Below are 17,335 nucleotides of genomic sequence, written 5' to 3'. Positions count from 1 at the left end.
TGACGCAGTCGGTCTCGCTGAGGCACTTGACGAGCTCCATGGCTAGCCCCTTGCACGACTTCGACATCTTCCTCTTCCACCTCCGACTCTTGATCGCTGGGGCTATGGTTTGCGAGGGGAAAGAGGCGAGACGGCGGCGTGTCTCTCCTCCTCCCGGCGGCCGGCGCAACAGGTCGGGTGGGAGATGGCTTTGGTTGGGCTTTCGTGGACCATTTCCTGGCCTGATTCAGGTAACTAGTCTTCCACGGTCCACATAGCAGAGCTACAATTCTAACAAAGGAAAAAAAGAGCTAGAAGAGGGTCATAGAGAGATAGATAGAATCATATTCTTTTTTTTAGAACATGGTACAGGTCTAGGCGTTTATATATACGCGCATACACTCAGCTCTATGAACACGCACGGAGACCCTATCCCTATGAACACCTCGAAGAGACTGAGCCGCAGAGAGTCATAATCATATGATGGTTGCAGGGGTTGTCTACGAAACTTCAGGTAGCCTTGATTTGTAGTTCATTCAGTGGGAATGACGCTAACATGTCGATGTTGAAATGTTTGAAAACTGTCTAGATCAGCCTGATGTGAACTATGAGAAGGCACCCAACACCGCTCTAGATCAAAATGAGATGAATGGGATCTTCCACCTGGCAACATGGTGAAGGTGAACGTCCATGCATTTAAAACCTTGATAACATGACCATGGCATTGGGCGCTATAGCCTGGAAAACCAAGGTCAACTACATCGCCACGGCAAACAAGCACCAAAATTGCATAAGGCTAAGCCCATGAACTAATAGACACGGTATATTCTTTGCCACTCAAGCAGGTGTAACCATGTGATGTTCAACCCTATTTGCGCCGAAGTCGTCAAGATAATGAATGAAATGATTGATCTTATTGACCTAATACTGTTATTATTTAATTTGATGCAATGAAAGGGTGATGTAAAAACCTCTTAGGCTATGAATTTTTTTTTTGCAGGGACTCTTAGGCTATTCTTCAATGCAAAATAATTTTAAAATCACACTCATGGGAACAAAATACCATCGTAATGTATGAATATCACGTGAAGAGCAACAAAATTAAACCGAGAAGTATCGTCAAAGGAAACATTTGTCGATTAGAAAATAAAGATGTGGAGAGCAGGTATTTAAATACTAAAACCTTGGCATTAAGAATGCCATGACTTGTAAGATGACTATTTCTTGGAAATAATCACAGTTTCACAAGAGTTAAAAAAGTTCTTGATGATGTGGAGTAGAGGGGTATGCTGCGCAGGCTAGCTATTGATCATCTGTGAATTTCTCTCATTTGAAATGATCCAACAAATAAGATTGGTGATAGAAGGCATGTCACTTCATTTTGGTTTATTATCGCTTGACATGTCGATCCAATGTTGCTCGATGGAAGGCTTTGCCACCCAAAGAGATGTATCAAGACTTTCAAGCCAAGCCAATCCTTACAGCATCTCTTGCTGATCCCCTATACTTTAACTCCTTAAATCATCCTCCAACTTAACTCTCTAAACTTTGAGGAGTTAAATAGTGGCCAAACCTAACTGAATCCCCATATTTAACTCCCTAAACATTTGTTGACTAATTCCTTTATCCCTTTGGCACATACATTTCAAGAAATTGATGGTATTTCGTCAATCATTTGAATGACTCAAATTCAACATACGCAAGAAATCAACCATAACATACATAAAGCTAATCCAGTCGAACAATTCAAACTAAAACATGCATATAACTTATCCAAAAGCCACCGCATCGATCCAGTTTGATCCAGAAACTCAAAAAATGCCAAATCTTGTTTTATGGACCAAGCCTTGCCAAATGCATACATGAATTGAAGAACTTTCGTGCTCATCATCACAACCAAAGAAACCACCATCACCCAGCTGCCACCACCATCTCCTTCACAACCACCACCATCTCCCCCACGGACACCACCATCACCACCACCACCACATCGGCCAACCTCCTTTTGGAACAAGATCTCCACATGAGTGAGCTCCCAATACTTCCTTGCCATGGCATTCATCTTGCCCGGGTCCGTGAAAATGATAGTATACTCGTCGACCTTGTTCTCTTTTGCGAGCATCTCCTCCTCAAGTGAAAGCCTACGCTACTCTTCTTCCACCATATTTGCTTGAGCCGCCAACTTTGTCCTTCACTTCTAATCCTCATGAACTTGACTTTATTCTATCTCGCCGCCTTATCTTCTTTGCGTAAGTGTTAAATCTTTCTTGGTCTCAATCGTTACACAAACATTCCCGTCATCGGCCTTTTGTAATCTTTATACCATCTAGTCTTTTACTAGAATTTTCATCCTCCTCGTCATCGGCTCCAATGGATATGCTAATCTGTGACATCTTTGTTGTGGTTTTGAAGTTCCTTTGGATCCACTTTTGATTGCCAACTAGTTCCTTTGTAGTAATGGTGCAATGTGAAGGCCTTGTTGCCACCCTCTTTGTTGTGTTGCTTGTATAGCTCTTGGATGACTGGACCATACTCCATGATTGGCACCCCACTCGGTGGAAAATTATTCACTAGATCAATACAATCGGACCATCGATTGCATTGCTCTCGGATCACACTCCTCCAATGTTCAACAGAGACTTGAGTATGGTTGGATAGGGCGGTCATTGTGTTCAGTAGTAGGACCAAAACTTATACTTCAATTGATCTGTCGAAATTTGTTCATGTGGTTCGCCTGTGCATTGCTTTGATAGTTCGACGCAACGAGCGAGGAATAGGAAATATGGCAAGGGACCTCCTGTGGGGTGGAAAATAACGAAACACACACCCTAGTCTCCCGCATGCCCTTTTTGCCAAGAAAATGTGTGAGACGGGTCGCCCATTTTTTCGCTTTTCTCTTTGGTTTTCTCATGTTCCTTTCCCTTTTTCTTTTTGTCTTTATATTTTCTCTTCTGCGCAGCGGCTAGGTAGTCAGCTTGGCGCTGCATGCCTTGTCAGCGTGGACGCGTGTGAAAGGACATGTGGTGCCCCCATGTGTGGTTTTGGTAATTGATGACAATCTCTATGGACTAATGGTTGCCTTGAGTTATATTTGAAGGGTTTGTCCATAGGCTTTTCTTGGAGTCCATTTGTTGGTTTCAAGGAGAGTTTGTGATGACCAAGGGTTTGTCCATAGTGTTGGTAATATGCCCTAGAGGCAATAATAAATTAGTTATCATTATATTTCCTTGTTCATGATAATCGTTTATTATCCATGCTATAATTGTATTGATAGGAAACTCAGATACATGTGTGGGTACATAGACAACACCATGTCCCTAGTAAGCCTCTAGTTGACTAGCTCGTTGATCAATAGATGGTTACGGTTTCCTGGCCATGGACATTGGATGTCGTTGATAACAGGATCACATCATTAGGAGAATGATGTGATGGACAAGACCCAATCCTAAGCCTAGCACAAAGATCGTAGTTCGTATGCTAAAGCTTTTCTAATGTCAAGTATCATTTCCTTAGACCATGAGATTGTGCAACTCCCGGATACTGTAGGAATGCTTTGGGTGTACCAAACGTCACAACGTAACTGGGTGGCTATAAAGGTGCACTACAAGTATCTCCGAAAGTGTCTGTTGGGTTGGCACGAATCGAGACTGGGATTTGTCACTCCGTGTAAACGGAGAGGTATCTCTGGGCCCACTCGGTAGGACATCATCATAATGTGCACAATGTGACCAAGGGGTTGATCACGGGATGATATGTTACGGAACGAGTAAAGAGACTTGCCGGTAACAAGATTGAACAAGGTATCGACATACCGATGATCGAATCTCGGGCAAGTATTATACCGCTAGCCAAAGGGAATTGAATACGGGATTGATTGAATCCTCGACATCGTGGTTCATCCGATGAGATCATCGTGGAACATGTGGGAGCCAACATGGGTATCCAGATCCCACTGTTGGTTATTGACCGGAGAACGTCTCGGTCATGTCTACGTGTCTCCCGAACCCATAGGGTCTACACACTTAAGGTTCGATGACGCTAGGGTTATAAAGGAAGTTTGTATGTGGTTACCGAATGTTGTTCGGAGTCCCGGATGAGATCCTGGACGTCACAAGGAGTTCCGGAATGGTCCGGAGGTAAAGATTTATATATGGGAAGTCCTATTTTGGCCACCGGAAAATGTTCGGGATTTTTCGATATTGTACGGGGAAGGTTCTAGAAGGTTCTGGAGTGGGGCCCACCAGCATGGGGGACCCACATGAACGTGGGTAGTGGGGGCAAGGCCCCACACCCCTGGTCAAGGTGCACCAAGATCCCCCCTTAGAAGGAATAAGATCATATCCCGAAGGGATAAGATCAAGATCCCTAAAAAGGGGGGATAACAATCGGTAGGGAAGGAAATGATGGGATTTCTTTGAAGGAAATATGCCCTAGAGGCAATAATAAAGTTATTATTTATTTCCTCATATCATGATAAATTTTTATTATTCATGCTAGAATTGTATTAACCGGAAACATGATACATGTGTGAATACATAGACAAACATATAGTCACTAGTATGCCTCTACTTGACTAGCTCATTAATCAAAGATGGTTATGTTTCCTAACCATAGACATGTGTTGTCATTTGATTAATGGGATCACATCATTAGAAGAATGATGTGATTGACATGACCCATTCCGTTAGCCTAGCACTTGATCGTTTAGTATACTGCTATTGCTTTCTTCATGACTTATACAGGTTCCTGTAACTATGAGAAATATGCAACTCCCGTTTACCGGAGGAACACTTTGGGTACTACCAAACATCACAATGTAACTGGGTGATTATAAAGGAGTACTACAGGTGTCTCCGAAGGTACATGTTGAGTTGGTGTATTTCGAGATTAGGTTTTGTCACTCCGATTGTCGGAGAGGTATCTCTGGGCCCTCTCGGTAATGCACATCATTATAAGCCTTGCAAGCAATGTGACCAAATGAGTTGGTTACGGGATGATGCATTACGGAACGAGTAAAGAGACTTACCGGTAACGAGATTGAACTAGGTATTGGATACCGACGATCAAATCTCGGGCAAGTAACATACCGGTGACAAAGGGAACAACGTATATTGTTATGCGGTTTGACCGATAAAGATCTTCGTAGAATATGTAGGAACCAATATGGGCATCCAGGTCCCGCTATTGGTTATTGACTGAGAATGGTTCTAGGACATGTCTACATAGTTCTCGAACCCATAGGGTCCGCACGCTTAACGTTACGATGATAGTTTTATTATGAGTTTATAAGTTTTGATGTACCGAAGTTTGTTCGGAGTCCCGGATGTGATCACGGACATGACGAGGAGTCTCGAAATGGTCGAGACATAAAGATTGATATATTGGAAGCCTATGTTTGGACATCGGAAAGGTTCCGGGTGAAATCAGGATTTTACCGGAACACCGGGGGGTTACCGGAACCCTCCCGGGGGTTAATGGGCCTTAGTGGGCCATGAGGGAGAAGAGGAGGGCCGGCCAGGGCAGGCCGCGCGCCCCCTCCCCCCTAGTCCGAATAGGACAAGGAAGGGGGGGGGCGCCTCCCTTTCCTCTTTCCCCTCCCCCCTTTCCTTCTCCACCAAGGCAAGAGGGGGGAGTCCTACTCCCGGTGGGAGTAGGACTCCTCCAGGCGCACCCCAAAGGGGCCGGACGCACCTCCCCCTCCTTCCTTTATATACGGGGGCAGGGGGGCACCCCATAACACACAAGTTGATCTATGGATCGTTCCTTAGCCGTGTGTGGTGCCCCCCTCCACCATATTCCACCTCGTTCATATCGTCGCGGAGTTTAGGCGAAGCCCTGCGCCGGTAGAGCATCATCATCGTCACCACGCCGTCGTGCTGACGGAACTCATCCCCGAAGCTTTGCTGGATCGGAGCCCGGGGATCGTCATCGAGCTGAACGTGTGCTGAACTCGGAGGTGCCGTACGTTCGGTGCTTGGATCGGTCGGATCGTGAAGACGTACGACTACATCAACCACGTTGTCATAACGCTTCCGCTTACGGTCTACGAGGGTACGTGGACGGACACTCTCCCCTCTCGTTGCTATGCCATCACCATGATCTTGCGTGTACATAGGAATTTTTTTGAAATTACTACGTTCCCCAACATTATTTCCTCCCACCTTTGCCAACGCCCTAATGGACTTGGAGGGCAAGAAACCAGCCCCCTCCACCCATATATATAGTGGGGAGGCGCATGGGAGCTTTACCCAAGTTCTGGCGCAGCCCTTCCCCTCTCCCAAGTGCTCCTCCTCTCTCGCGGTGCTTGGCGAAGCCCTGCAGGATTGCCACGCTCCTCCACCACCACCACGCCATCGTGCTGCTGCTGGACGGAGTCTTCCTCAACCTCTCCCTCTCTCCTTGCTGGATCAAGGCATGGGAGACGTCACCGGGCTGTACGTGTGTTGAACGCGGAGGTGCCGTCCGTTCAGCACTAGGATCTCCGGTGATTTGGATCACGACGAGTACGACTCCTTCAACCCCGTTCTCTTGAACGCTTCTGCTTAACGATCTACAAGGGTATGTAGATGCACTCTCCTTCCCCTCGTTGCTGGTTTCTCCATAGATAGATCTTGGTGACACGTAGGAAAATTTTGAATTTCTGCTATGTTCCCCAACAGTGGCATCAGAGCTAGGTCTATTGCGTAAATTCTTTGCACGAGTAGAACACAAAGTAGTTGTGGGCGTTGATTTTGTTCAATATGCTTACCGTTACTAGTCCAATCTTGTTTCAACGGTATTGTGGGATGAAGCGGCCCGGACCGACCTTACACGTACACTTACGTGAGACAGGTTCCACCGACTGACATGCACGTGTTGCATAAGGTGGCTAGCGGGTGCCAGTCTCTCCTACTTTAGTCGGATCGGATTCGATGAAAAGGGTCCTTATAAAGGGTAAATAGCAATTGGCATATCACGTTGTGGCTTTTGCGTAGGTAAGAAACGTTCTTGCTAGAAACCCATAGCAGCCACGTAAAACATGCAAACAACAATTAGAGGATGTCTAACTTGTTTTTGCAGGGTATGCTATGTGATGTGATATGGCCAAGAAGAATGTGATGAATGATAGGTGATGTATGAGATTGAACATGTTCTTGTAATAGGAATCACGACTTGCATGTCGATGAGTATGACAACCGGCAGGAGCCATAGGAGTTGTCTTTATTTATTGTATGACCTGCGTGTCATTGAACAACGCCATGTAATTACTTTACTTTATTGCTAACCGGTAGCCGTAGTAGTAGAAGTAATAAGTTGGCGAGACAACTTCATGGAGACACAATGATGGAGATCATGATGATGGAGATCATGGTGTCATGCCGGTGACAATGATGATCATGGAGCCCTGAAGATGGAGATCAAAAGGAGCAATATGATACTGGCCATATCATGTCACTATTTGATTGCATGTGATGTTTATCATGTTTATGCATCTTATTTGCTTAGAACAACGGTAGTAAATAAGATGATCCCTCATTAAAATTTCAAGAAAGTGTTCCCCCTAACTGTGCACCGTTGCGAAAGTTCGTCGTTTCGAAGCACCACGTGATGATCGGGTGTGATAGATTCTTACGTTCACATACAACGGGTGTAAGCTAGATTTACACACGCGAAACACTTAGGTTGACTTGACGAGCCTAGCATGTACAGACATGGCCTCAGAACACAAGGGACCGAAAGGTCGAGCATGAGTCGTATAGTAGATACGATCAACATGAAGATGTTCATCGATGATGACTAGTCCGTCTCACGTGATGATCGGACACGGCCTAGTTGACTCGGATCATGTAATCACTTAGATGACTAGAGGGATGTCTATCTGAGTGGGAGTTCATAAGATGAACTTAATTATCCTGAACATAGTCAAAAACCCTTTGCAAATTATGTCGTAAGCTCGCGCTTTAGTTCCACTGTTTAGATATGTTCCTAGAGAAAATTTAGTTGAAAGTTGATAGTAGCAATTATGCGGACTGGGTCCGTGAACTGAGGATTGTCCTCGTTACTTCGTAGAAGGCTTATGTCCTTAATGCACCGCTCGGTGTGCTGGACCTGAACGTAGTCTGTGGATGTTGCGAACATCTGACATACACGTTTTGATAACTACGTGATAGTTCAGTTAAATGGTTTAGAGTAGAGGCACCAAAGACATTTTCGAAACGTCGCGGAACATATGAGATGTTTCGAGGGCTGAAATTGGGATTTCAGGCTCGTGCCCACGTCAAGAGGTATAAGACCTCTGACGATTTTCCTAGCCTACAAACTAAGGGAGAAAAGCTCAATCGTTGAGCTTGTGCTGAGATTGTCTGAGTGCAACAATCACTTGAATCGAGTGGGAGTTGATCTACCAGATGAGATAGTGATGTTTCTCCAAAGTCATTGCCACCAAGCTACTAGAGCTTCGTGATGAACTATAACATATCAGGGATAGATATGATGATCCTTGAGATATTCGCGATGTTTGACACCGCGAAAGTAGAAATCAAGAAGGAGCATCAACTTTTGATGGTTGGTGAAACCACTAGTTTCAAGAAGGGCAAGGGCAAGAAGGGATACTTCATGAAACGGCAAATCAGCTGCTGCTCTAGTGAAGAAACCCAAGGTTAAACCCAAACCCGAGACTAAGTGCTTCTGTAATAAGAGGAACAACCACTGGAGCAGAATTACCCTAGATATTTGGTAGATGAGAAGGCTGGCAAGGTCGATAGAAGTATATTGGATATACATTAAGTTAATGTGTACTTTACTAGTACTCCTAGTAGCACCAGGGTATTAGATACCGGTTCGGTTGCTAAGTGTTAGTAACTCGAAATAAAAGAGCTACGAAATAAACGGAGACTAGCTAAAGGTGAGCTGACGATATATGTTGGAAGTGTTTCCAAGTTTGATGTGATCAAACATCGCACGCTCCCTCTACCATCAAGATTAGTATTAAACCTGAATAATTGTCATTTGGTGTTTGCGTTGAGCATAGACATGATTGGATTATGTCTATCGCAAAATGGTTATTCATTTAAGGAGAATAATGGTTACTCTATTTATTTGAATAATACCTTCAATGGTCTTGCACCTAAAGGAATGATTTATTGAATCTCGATCGTAGTGATACACATTTTCATGCCAAAAGATATAAGATAGTAATGATAGTACCACTTACTTGTGGCACTGCCATGTAAGTCATATTGGTATAAAACGCATGAAGAAGCTCCATGTTGATGGATCTTTGGACTCACTCATTTTTGAAAAGTTTGAGACATGCGAACCATGTCTATTGGTGTATACGCATGAAGAAACTCCATGCAGATGGATCGTTTGGACTCACTTGATTTTGAATCACTTGAGATATGCAAATTATACCACATGGGCAAGATGACTGGAAAAGCCTCGTTTTCAGTAAGATGGAACAAGAGAGCAACTTGTTGGAAGTAACACATTTTGATGTGTGCAGTCCAATGAGTGCTGAGGCACGCAGTGAATATCGTTATGTTCTTACTTCACAGATGATTTGAGTAGATACTGAGTATATTTACTTGATGAAACATAAGTCTGAATTATTGAATGGTTCAAGTAATTTCAAAGTGAAGTTGAAGATCATCGTGACAAGACGATAAAATGTCTATGATATGATCATAGAGATGAGTATCTGAGTTACGAGCTTTGGCACGCAATTAAGACATTGTGGAAATTGTTTCACAATTAATACCGCCTGGAACACCATAGTGTGATGGTGTGTCCGAACATCATAGTTGCACCCTATTGGATATGGTGCATACCATGATGTATCTTATCGAATTACCACTATCGTTCATGGGTTAGGCATTAGAGACAACCACACTCACTTTAATAGGGCACCACATAATTCCGTTGAGACGACACCGTTTGAACTATGGTTTGGAGAAACCTAAGTTGTCATTTCTTGAAAGTTTGGGGCTGCGACGCTTAGTTGAAAAAGTTTCAGGCTGATAAGCTCGAACCCAAAGCGGATAAATGTATCTTCATAGGACACCTAAAACAGTTGGGTATACCTCCTAATTCAGATCCGAAAGCAATAGGGATTGTTTCTTGAATCGGGTCCTTTCTCGAGGAAAAGTTTGTCTCGGAAAGTTGAGTGGGAGGATGGTGGAGACTTGATGAGGTTGTTGAACCGTCACTTCAACTAGTGTGTAGCAGGGCACAGGAAGTTGTTCCTGTGGCGCCTACACCAATTGAAGTGGAAGCTTATGATAGTGATCATGAAGCTTCGGATCAAGTCACTACCGAACCTCGTAGGATGACAAGGACGCGTACTGCTTCGGAGTGGTACGGTGATCCTGTCTTGAAGGTCATGTTGCTAGACAACAATGAACCTACGAGCTATGGAGAAGCAATGGTGGGCCCATATTCCAAAAAACAGTTAGAAACCATGAAATCCGAGATAGGATCCATGTATCAGAACAAAGCATGGACTTTGGTGGACTTGCCCGATGATCGGCAATCCATTGAGATAAATGGATCTTTAAGAAGAAGACGGACGTGGATGGTAATGTCACCGTCTATGAAGCTCGACTTGTGGCGAAGAGTTTTTCACAAGTTCAAGGAGTTGACTACGATGAGATCTTCTCATCCGTAGCAATGCTTAAGTCCGTCGGAATCATGTTAGCATTAGCTGCATTGATGAAATCTGGCAGATGGATGTCAAAACGAGTTTCCTTACCAGTCTTCGTAAGGAAAGGTTGTATGTGATACAATCAGAAAGTTTTTATCGATCCTAAGGATGCTAAAAGGTATGCTGGCTCCAGCGATCCTTCTAAGGACTGGAGTAAGCATCTCGGAATTGGAATGTGCGCTTTGATGAGATGATCAAAGATTTTGGGTTTATACAAAGTTCATGAGAAACTTGTATTTCCAAAGAAGTGAGTGGGAGCACTATAGAATTTCTGATGAGTATATGTTGTTGACATATTGTTGATCAGAAATGATGTAGAATTTCTGGAAAGCATATAGGGTTATTTGAAAGGTGTTTTTCAATAGAAAACCTGGATTAAGCTACTTGAACATTGAGCATCAAGATCTATGAGGATAGATCAAAAACGCTTAATGGTACTTTCAAATGAGCATATACCTTGACATGATCTTGAAGGTGTTCAAGATGGACCAGTCAAAGAAGGAGTTCTTGCCTGAGATGTAAGGTATGAAGTTAAGACTTAAAGCTCGACCACGGCAGAAAAGAGAGAAAGGACGAAGGTCGTCCCCTATGCTTTAGACGTAGGCTCTACAGTATGCTATGCTGTGTACCGCACCTGATGTGTGCCTTGCTACATATCTGGCAAGAGGGTACAAAGGTGATCAAGGAGTGGATCACCAGATAGCGGTCAAAATTATCCTTAGAGGTATAAGGATATGTTTCTCGATTATGGAGGTGATAAAGAGTTCGACGTAAAGGGTTACGTCGATGCAAGCTTTAACACCTATCTGAATGACTCTGAGTAGCAAACCGGATACGTTAGCGGAACAACCATTTGGAATAGCTCCAAGTGGAGCATGGAAGCAGCATTTACAATATGACATAGAGATTTGCGAAGTACATACAGATCTGAATGTTGCAGACCCGTTGACTAAAACCTCTCTCACAAGCAAAACATGATCAAACCCCAGAACTCATTGAGTCTTAATCACATGATGATGTGAACTAGTTTAGCGACACTAGTAAACTCTTTGGATGTTGGTCACATGGCGATGTGACCTGTGAGTGTTAATCACATGGCGATGTGAACTAGATTATTGACTCTAGTGCAAGTGGGAGACTGTTGGAAATATGCCCTAGAGGCAATAATAAATTAGTTATCATTATATTTCCTTGTTCATGATAATCGTTATTGTCCATGCTATAATTGTATTGATAGGAAACTCAGATACATGTGTGGGTACATAGACAACACCATGTCCCTAGTAAGCCTCTAGTTGACTAGCTCGTTGATCAATAGATGGTTACGGTTTCTTGACCATGGACATTGGATGTCGTTGATAACGGGATCACATCATTAGGAGAATGATGTGATGGACAAGACCCAATCCTAAGCCTAGCACAAAGATCGTAGTTCGTATGCTAAAGCTTTTCTAATGTCAAGTATCATTTCCTTACACCATGAGATTGTGCAACTCCCGGATACCGTAGGAATGCTTTGGGTGTACCAAACGTCACAACGTAACTGGGTGGCAATAAAGGTGCACTACAGGTATCTCCGAAAGTGTCTGTTGGGTTGGCACGAATCGAGACTGGGATTTGTCACTCCGTGTAAACGGAGAGGTATCTCTGGGCCCACTCGGTAGGACATCATCATAATGTGCACAATGTGACCAAGGGGTTGATCACGGGATGATGTGTTACGGAACGAGTAAAGAGACTTGCCGGTAACGAGATTGAACAAGGTATTGGCATACCGACGATCGAATCTCGGGCAAGTATTATACCGCTAGACAAAGGGAATTGAATACGGGATTGATTGAATCCTCGACATCGTGGTTCATCCGATGAGATCATCGTGGAAGATGTGGGAGCCAACATGGGTATCCAGATCCCGCTGTTGGTTATTGACCGGAGAACGTCTCGGTCATGTCTACGTGTCTCCCGAACCCGTAGGGTCTACACACTTAAGGTTCGATGATGCTAGGGTTATAAAGGAAGTTTGTATGTGGTTACCGAATGTTGTTCGGAGTCCCGGATGAGATCCCGGACGTCATGAGGAGTTCCGGAATGGTCCGGAGGTAAAGATTTATATATGGGAAGTCCTATTTTGGCCACCGGAAAATGTTCGGGATTTTTCGGTATTGTACCGGAAAGGTTCTAGAAGGTTCCGGAGTGGGGCCCACCTGCATGAGGGACCCACATGAACGTGGGTAGTGGGGGCAAGGCCCCACACCCCTGGTCAAGGCGCACCAAGACCCCCCCTTAGAAGGAATAAGATCATATCCCGAAGGGATAAGATCAAGATCCCTAAAAAGGGGGGATAACAATCGGTGGGGAAGGAAATGATGAGATTTCTTTCCTCCCACCTTTGCCAACGCCCCAATGGACTTGGAGGGCAAGAAACCAGCCCCCTCCACCCATATATATAGTGGGGAGGCGCATGGGAGCTTTACCCAAGTTCTGGCGCAGCCCTTCCCCTCTCCCAAGTGCTCCTCCTCTCTCGCGGTGCTTGGCGAAGCCCTGCAGGATTGCCACGCTCCTCCACCACCACCACACCGTCGTGCTGCTGCTGGACGGAGTCTTCCTCAACCTCTCCCTCTCTCCTTGCTGGATCAAGGCATGGGAGACGTCACCGGGCTGTACGTGTGTTGAACGCGGAGGTGTCGTCCGTTCGGCACTAGGATGTCCGGTGATTTGGATCACGACGAGTACGACTCCTTCAACCCCGTTCTCTTGAACGCTTCTGCTTAGCGATCTACAAGGGTATGTAGATGCACTCTCCTTCCCCTCGTTGCTGGTTTCTCCATAGATAGATCTTGGTGACACGTAGGAAAATTTTGAATTTCTGCTACGTTCCCCAACACATAGGCTTTTCTTGGAGTCCATTTGTTGGTTTCAAGGAGAGTTTGTGATGACCAAGGTGTGATTAAGGAATTATCCAAAGATTGGTCTTATGAGTTTTGAGCTTATAGCAAGCATGTCTTGAAGAAGAAGAGTGTGTGATCATTCATGTTTACCTTCAAGACATCATCCAAATGAAGAGAGTTGGAAAGATTCAAGGTTGATCAAGACTAAGTCAAAGAATGAATCAAGTTGATCAACACACAAAGCATAGAAGATGTACCGAGAGGGATCAAGCGATCCCATGGTATGGTAAGCATGGTCAATTACGCTTTGTGTACTAACCCATGGTCTTCGTGAGAGTTCTTTGTGGGGTTAGGTTGCGGTGTGCAAGTTCAAGTAGGATCATCACGAAGAGATCATATGCTTGAAGCTTGCCATCCATTGTGGCGACAATGGACTTGTGAAGATGTGCAGAAGAGTGGCTCACCCATAGTGGAGTATGGGGGAGCAATCTACTAGTCTTCATCGAGCCAACGCAATCAAGAAAGGTGGTCCATCTTGAGGAGGAGAAGATCGTCATCATCTAGCTCAAGTGGATCATGTGCAAGGCAAAGGTTTGCCCTTGATAGGTTTTCTATTTTACCGGTCTCACGGTAGTTGTGGGAGACCGGATTATAGGATTGATTGCCGTACCATCAAGGGGGGCTCTCGATGAGTTGCTTGATCGTATCGTCGTAGAGAGCTCAAACCATTGCATCCTTGCATCATCTTTTTGGTTCTTGTTTGGTTCTTCTCCTTGTGAGATTTGGAGCTTATGGTCATTTTTATGACAAGCTTGAGTTCATCGAAAACGGAGTTCTCATGCATCTTCTATGATGTTTTTGATGTTGGAGGTTATGCCGGTTCTTCTCGGTTGGAGGTTTCACTCCTTTGTTTGCTAAGCATACCTCCCCTGCCTCTTCTTACTATAACCTCATATGAAGAGCCTATCCAACAAGCTTGAGTTTGCTCAATTCGGAGCTCATATGAAGAAGTTATGGCAGTTCTGGTTTTCCTTGGAGTATTCTTTGTTTTCGTGGTTATGGCATTAGGTTGGCGCCAATGGTAGTACCGCTGGGCCGGAGCGGTAGTACCGCTTATCGCCACAAGCAGTAGTACCGCTGTCCCACAGCGGTAGTACCGCCCATGGCCATAAGCGGTAGTACGGCTCCGGTTCCGCGCTGGTACCGCCTCGATTCGAGACCGATGTTTTTCGTGTCGGGTTTTGCGGTACTAGGAGCGGTAGTAGTGGCGGTAGTACCGCTCCAAGCGGTAGTACCGCTCTTACTCCCGCGGTAGTACCGCTCTGGGGCCAGGGCCCTGTCTTCCTCGTCAGCGCGGTAGTACCACTGGGTGGGAGCGGTAGTACCGCTCTCAGCGGTAGTACCGCCCTGCCCTAGCGGTAGTACCGCTCTGTGCGGGGATGTACAGTGGGGTAACGCTTGGATTTTCCCCCTCCTATAAAAGGGGGTCTTCTTCCCCAATGAACTCGATCCCCTTGAGCTCGTGTTCTTCCCCCATTGTTGACCTTCTCCGACCTTGCTATCTCTCAATCCCTCCATGGATTCTTGCTAGTTTTTGAGGGAAAAGAGAGAGGAGATCTAGATCCACGTTTCCACCAATCACTTTCTCCTCTAAGTGAGGGGAACCCCTTGGATCTAGATCTTGGAGTTCTTCGTGTTCTTCTTTCGTTCTTCCTCTCATTTTCCTCCCTAGCATTAGTTGCTTTGGTGGGATTTGGGAGAGAAGGACTTGGGCACTCCGTGTGCCCTTGCCATTGCATTTGGTGCATCGGTTTGAGTTCTCCACGTGATACGTGGAAGTTACAAGTTGAGAAGCTTATTACTCTTGGGTGCTTGGCGCCCTTGAGCTGTTCATCTTGGGTGCTTGGGCGCCCTAGACGGTTGGTGGTGTTTGGAGCTCAATCATTGTGGTGTAAAGCTTCGGGCAAGCGTCGGGGTCTCCAATTAGGTTGTGGAGATCGCCCCGAGCAATTTGACGGGTACCGGTGACCGCCCCCAAGGGTTGCCAAAGTGTACGGGTTTGGTGACCGCCCCCAAGGGTCGCCATTTGTACGGGTTCGGTGACCGCCCTCAAGGGTCCCTTAGTGGAATCACGGCATCTTGCATTGTGCGAGGGCGTGAGGAGATTACGGTGGCCCTAGTGGCTTCTTGGGGAGCATTGTACCTCCACACCGCTCCAAACGGAGATTAGCATCCGCAAGGGTGTGAACTTCGGGATACATCGTCGTCTTCGCGTGCCTCGGTTATCTCTTACCCGAGCCCTTTACTTATGCACTTTACTTTGTGATAGCCATATTGTTCTTTGCCTATATCTTGCTATCACATAGTTGCTTATCTTGCTTAGCATAAGTTGTTGGTGCACATAGGTGAGCCTAGTTGTTGTAGGTTTTGTGCTTGACAAATTAACCGCTAGGTTTATTCCGCATTTGTTCAAGCCTAAACCGTAATTATTTTAAAGCGCCTATTCACCCCCCCTCTAGGCGACATCCTCGATCTTTCAGCGTGTCAAGGCAAGGCCAGGCGGCGACGGACATGACGGGTTCTATTACCGTCCCCGATAAAGTTGAATGGCACGCAACCAGCGCATTGAACATGTTTGTCCTACGATGCAGTGATAAACTTGTACACTGTAGCTACTTTACACCTCCTGTGTGCCACTGTGGCGACCCCTCTAACATATAAAAGGAGACTCGAGGTGTACTGGAGAAGGATTCAAACTTTTGGACCAGGCACGCCTAGCAGCTAACGAAGGTCCAAGAATACCAAATATACACTCAAAGCAGGACTAGGATTTTACGCTCCTCAGCGGCGGGTAAAAATTGACATTTAATAAAATGTTCACGATTTTGAAAAAAATCTTCCAAATTTTCAAAAGGTTCACAAATTTTAAAAAGTTTCTATATTTCTAAAATATTCCAACTCTTAAAAACATTCATAATTAAAAAAAATCATGGATCACAAAAGGTTATTCATGAATTTTAAAAAATTATCCAAATTTTAAAAATTATTCTGTAGTTTGGAAAAAATTCGTTCATGAATTTTGAGAAATGTAGGCTGATTCAGAAAAATTCGATAATTTTTAGAAAGTGTTCCCAAATATTTGAAATGTTCATGAATTTCGAAAATTGTTCCCAAATTTAAAAAGTTGTTGTCGATTCAATTTTTTCTGTAAATTCAACAAATGTTATGAATATAGAAAAAAATTCCCGAACTTAAAAAATATGATCCAACTTCAAAGAAAATCATGAAGTTGATTTTTTGCCTGTTTAGGAAATTGTTCACTAATTTCAAAAAATGTTCGTGTATTTGAATAATATTTCATGAACTTGAAAATTGTTCTTGAATTTGAAAAAGGTCTAGAGCTTGGAAAATGTTCATAGATTTAAAAAAAACAATTAAAAAAATGAAGAACTAAGAAAAAGGAAGAAAAACAAAGAAATATCTGTCTCTAGGAAGGTTCTAGAATCTTCCCAAAACCGGTGGGTGGAAAACTGAAAATGGGTTGACCCAGTTGAACAGCGGTCGCTTCGGGGGGTTTGTGTTGCATCGCCGGGTACAACATGGGCTTGCCCCGCAACACTTACGTCGCTTTTTTTCTTTCTTTTTTTTAGTTATATTTTAAATGAATATATTTACAATTTACGATTGAATTAAAATCTTTAATCATTTACTAGCAAAGAGTTAAAAGTGTATATGATTCTTCTTCTTATGTGTACAAAAAATGCACAATATGTATGGAAAAAAATAG

General features: G+C 44.4%; 1 protein-coding gene across 1 annotated transcript in view; it reads right to left on the bottom strand.

Moving 5' to 3' along the window:
• Window positions 1-226, bottom strand: part of LOC119311177 (cytochrome c oxidase assembly factor 5) — a 3,232-nt gene extending 3,006 nt beyond the window's left edge. The window contains exon 1 of the mRNA XM_037586809.1: window positions 1-226. Within this exon, the coding sequence (XP_037442706.1) occupies window positions 1-67 (67 nt within the window). The 5' untranslated portion in view covers window positions 68-226.
• Window positions 227-17,335: the final 17,109 nt, after the last annotated feature.

This window comes from Triticum dicoccoides, chromosome 5B, assembly GCF_002162155.2.
Source record: "Triticum dicoccoides isolate Atlit2015 ecotype Zavitan chromosome 5B, WEW_v2.0, whole genome shotgun sequence".
Lineage (NCBI taxonomy): Eukaryota > Viridiplantae > Streptophyta > Magnoliopsida > Poales > Poaceae > Triticum > Triticum dicoccoides.
Note: the sequence above shows the minus strand (reverse complement) of the source record. Positions and strands in the feature narration are given on the sequence as shown.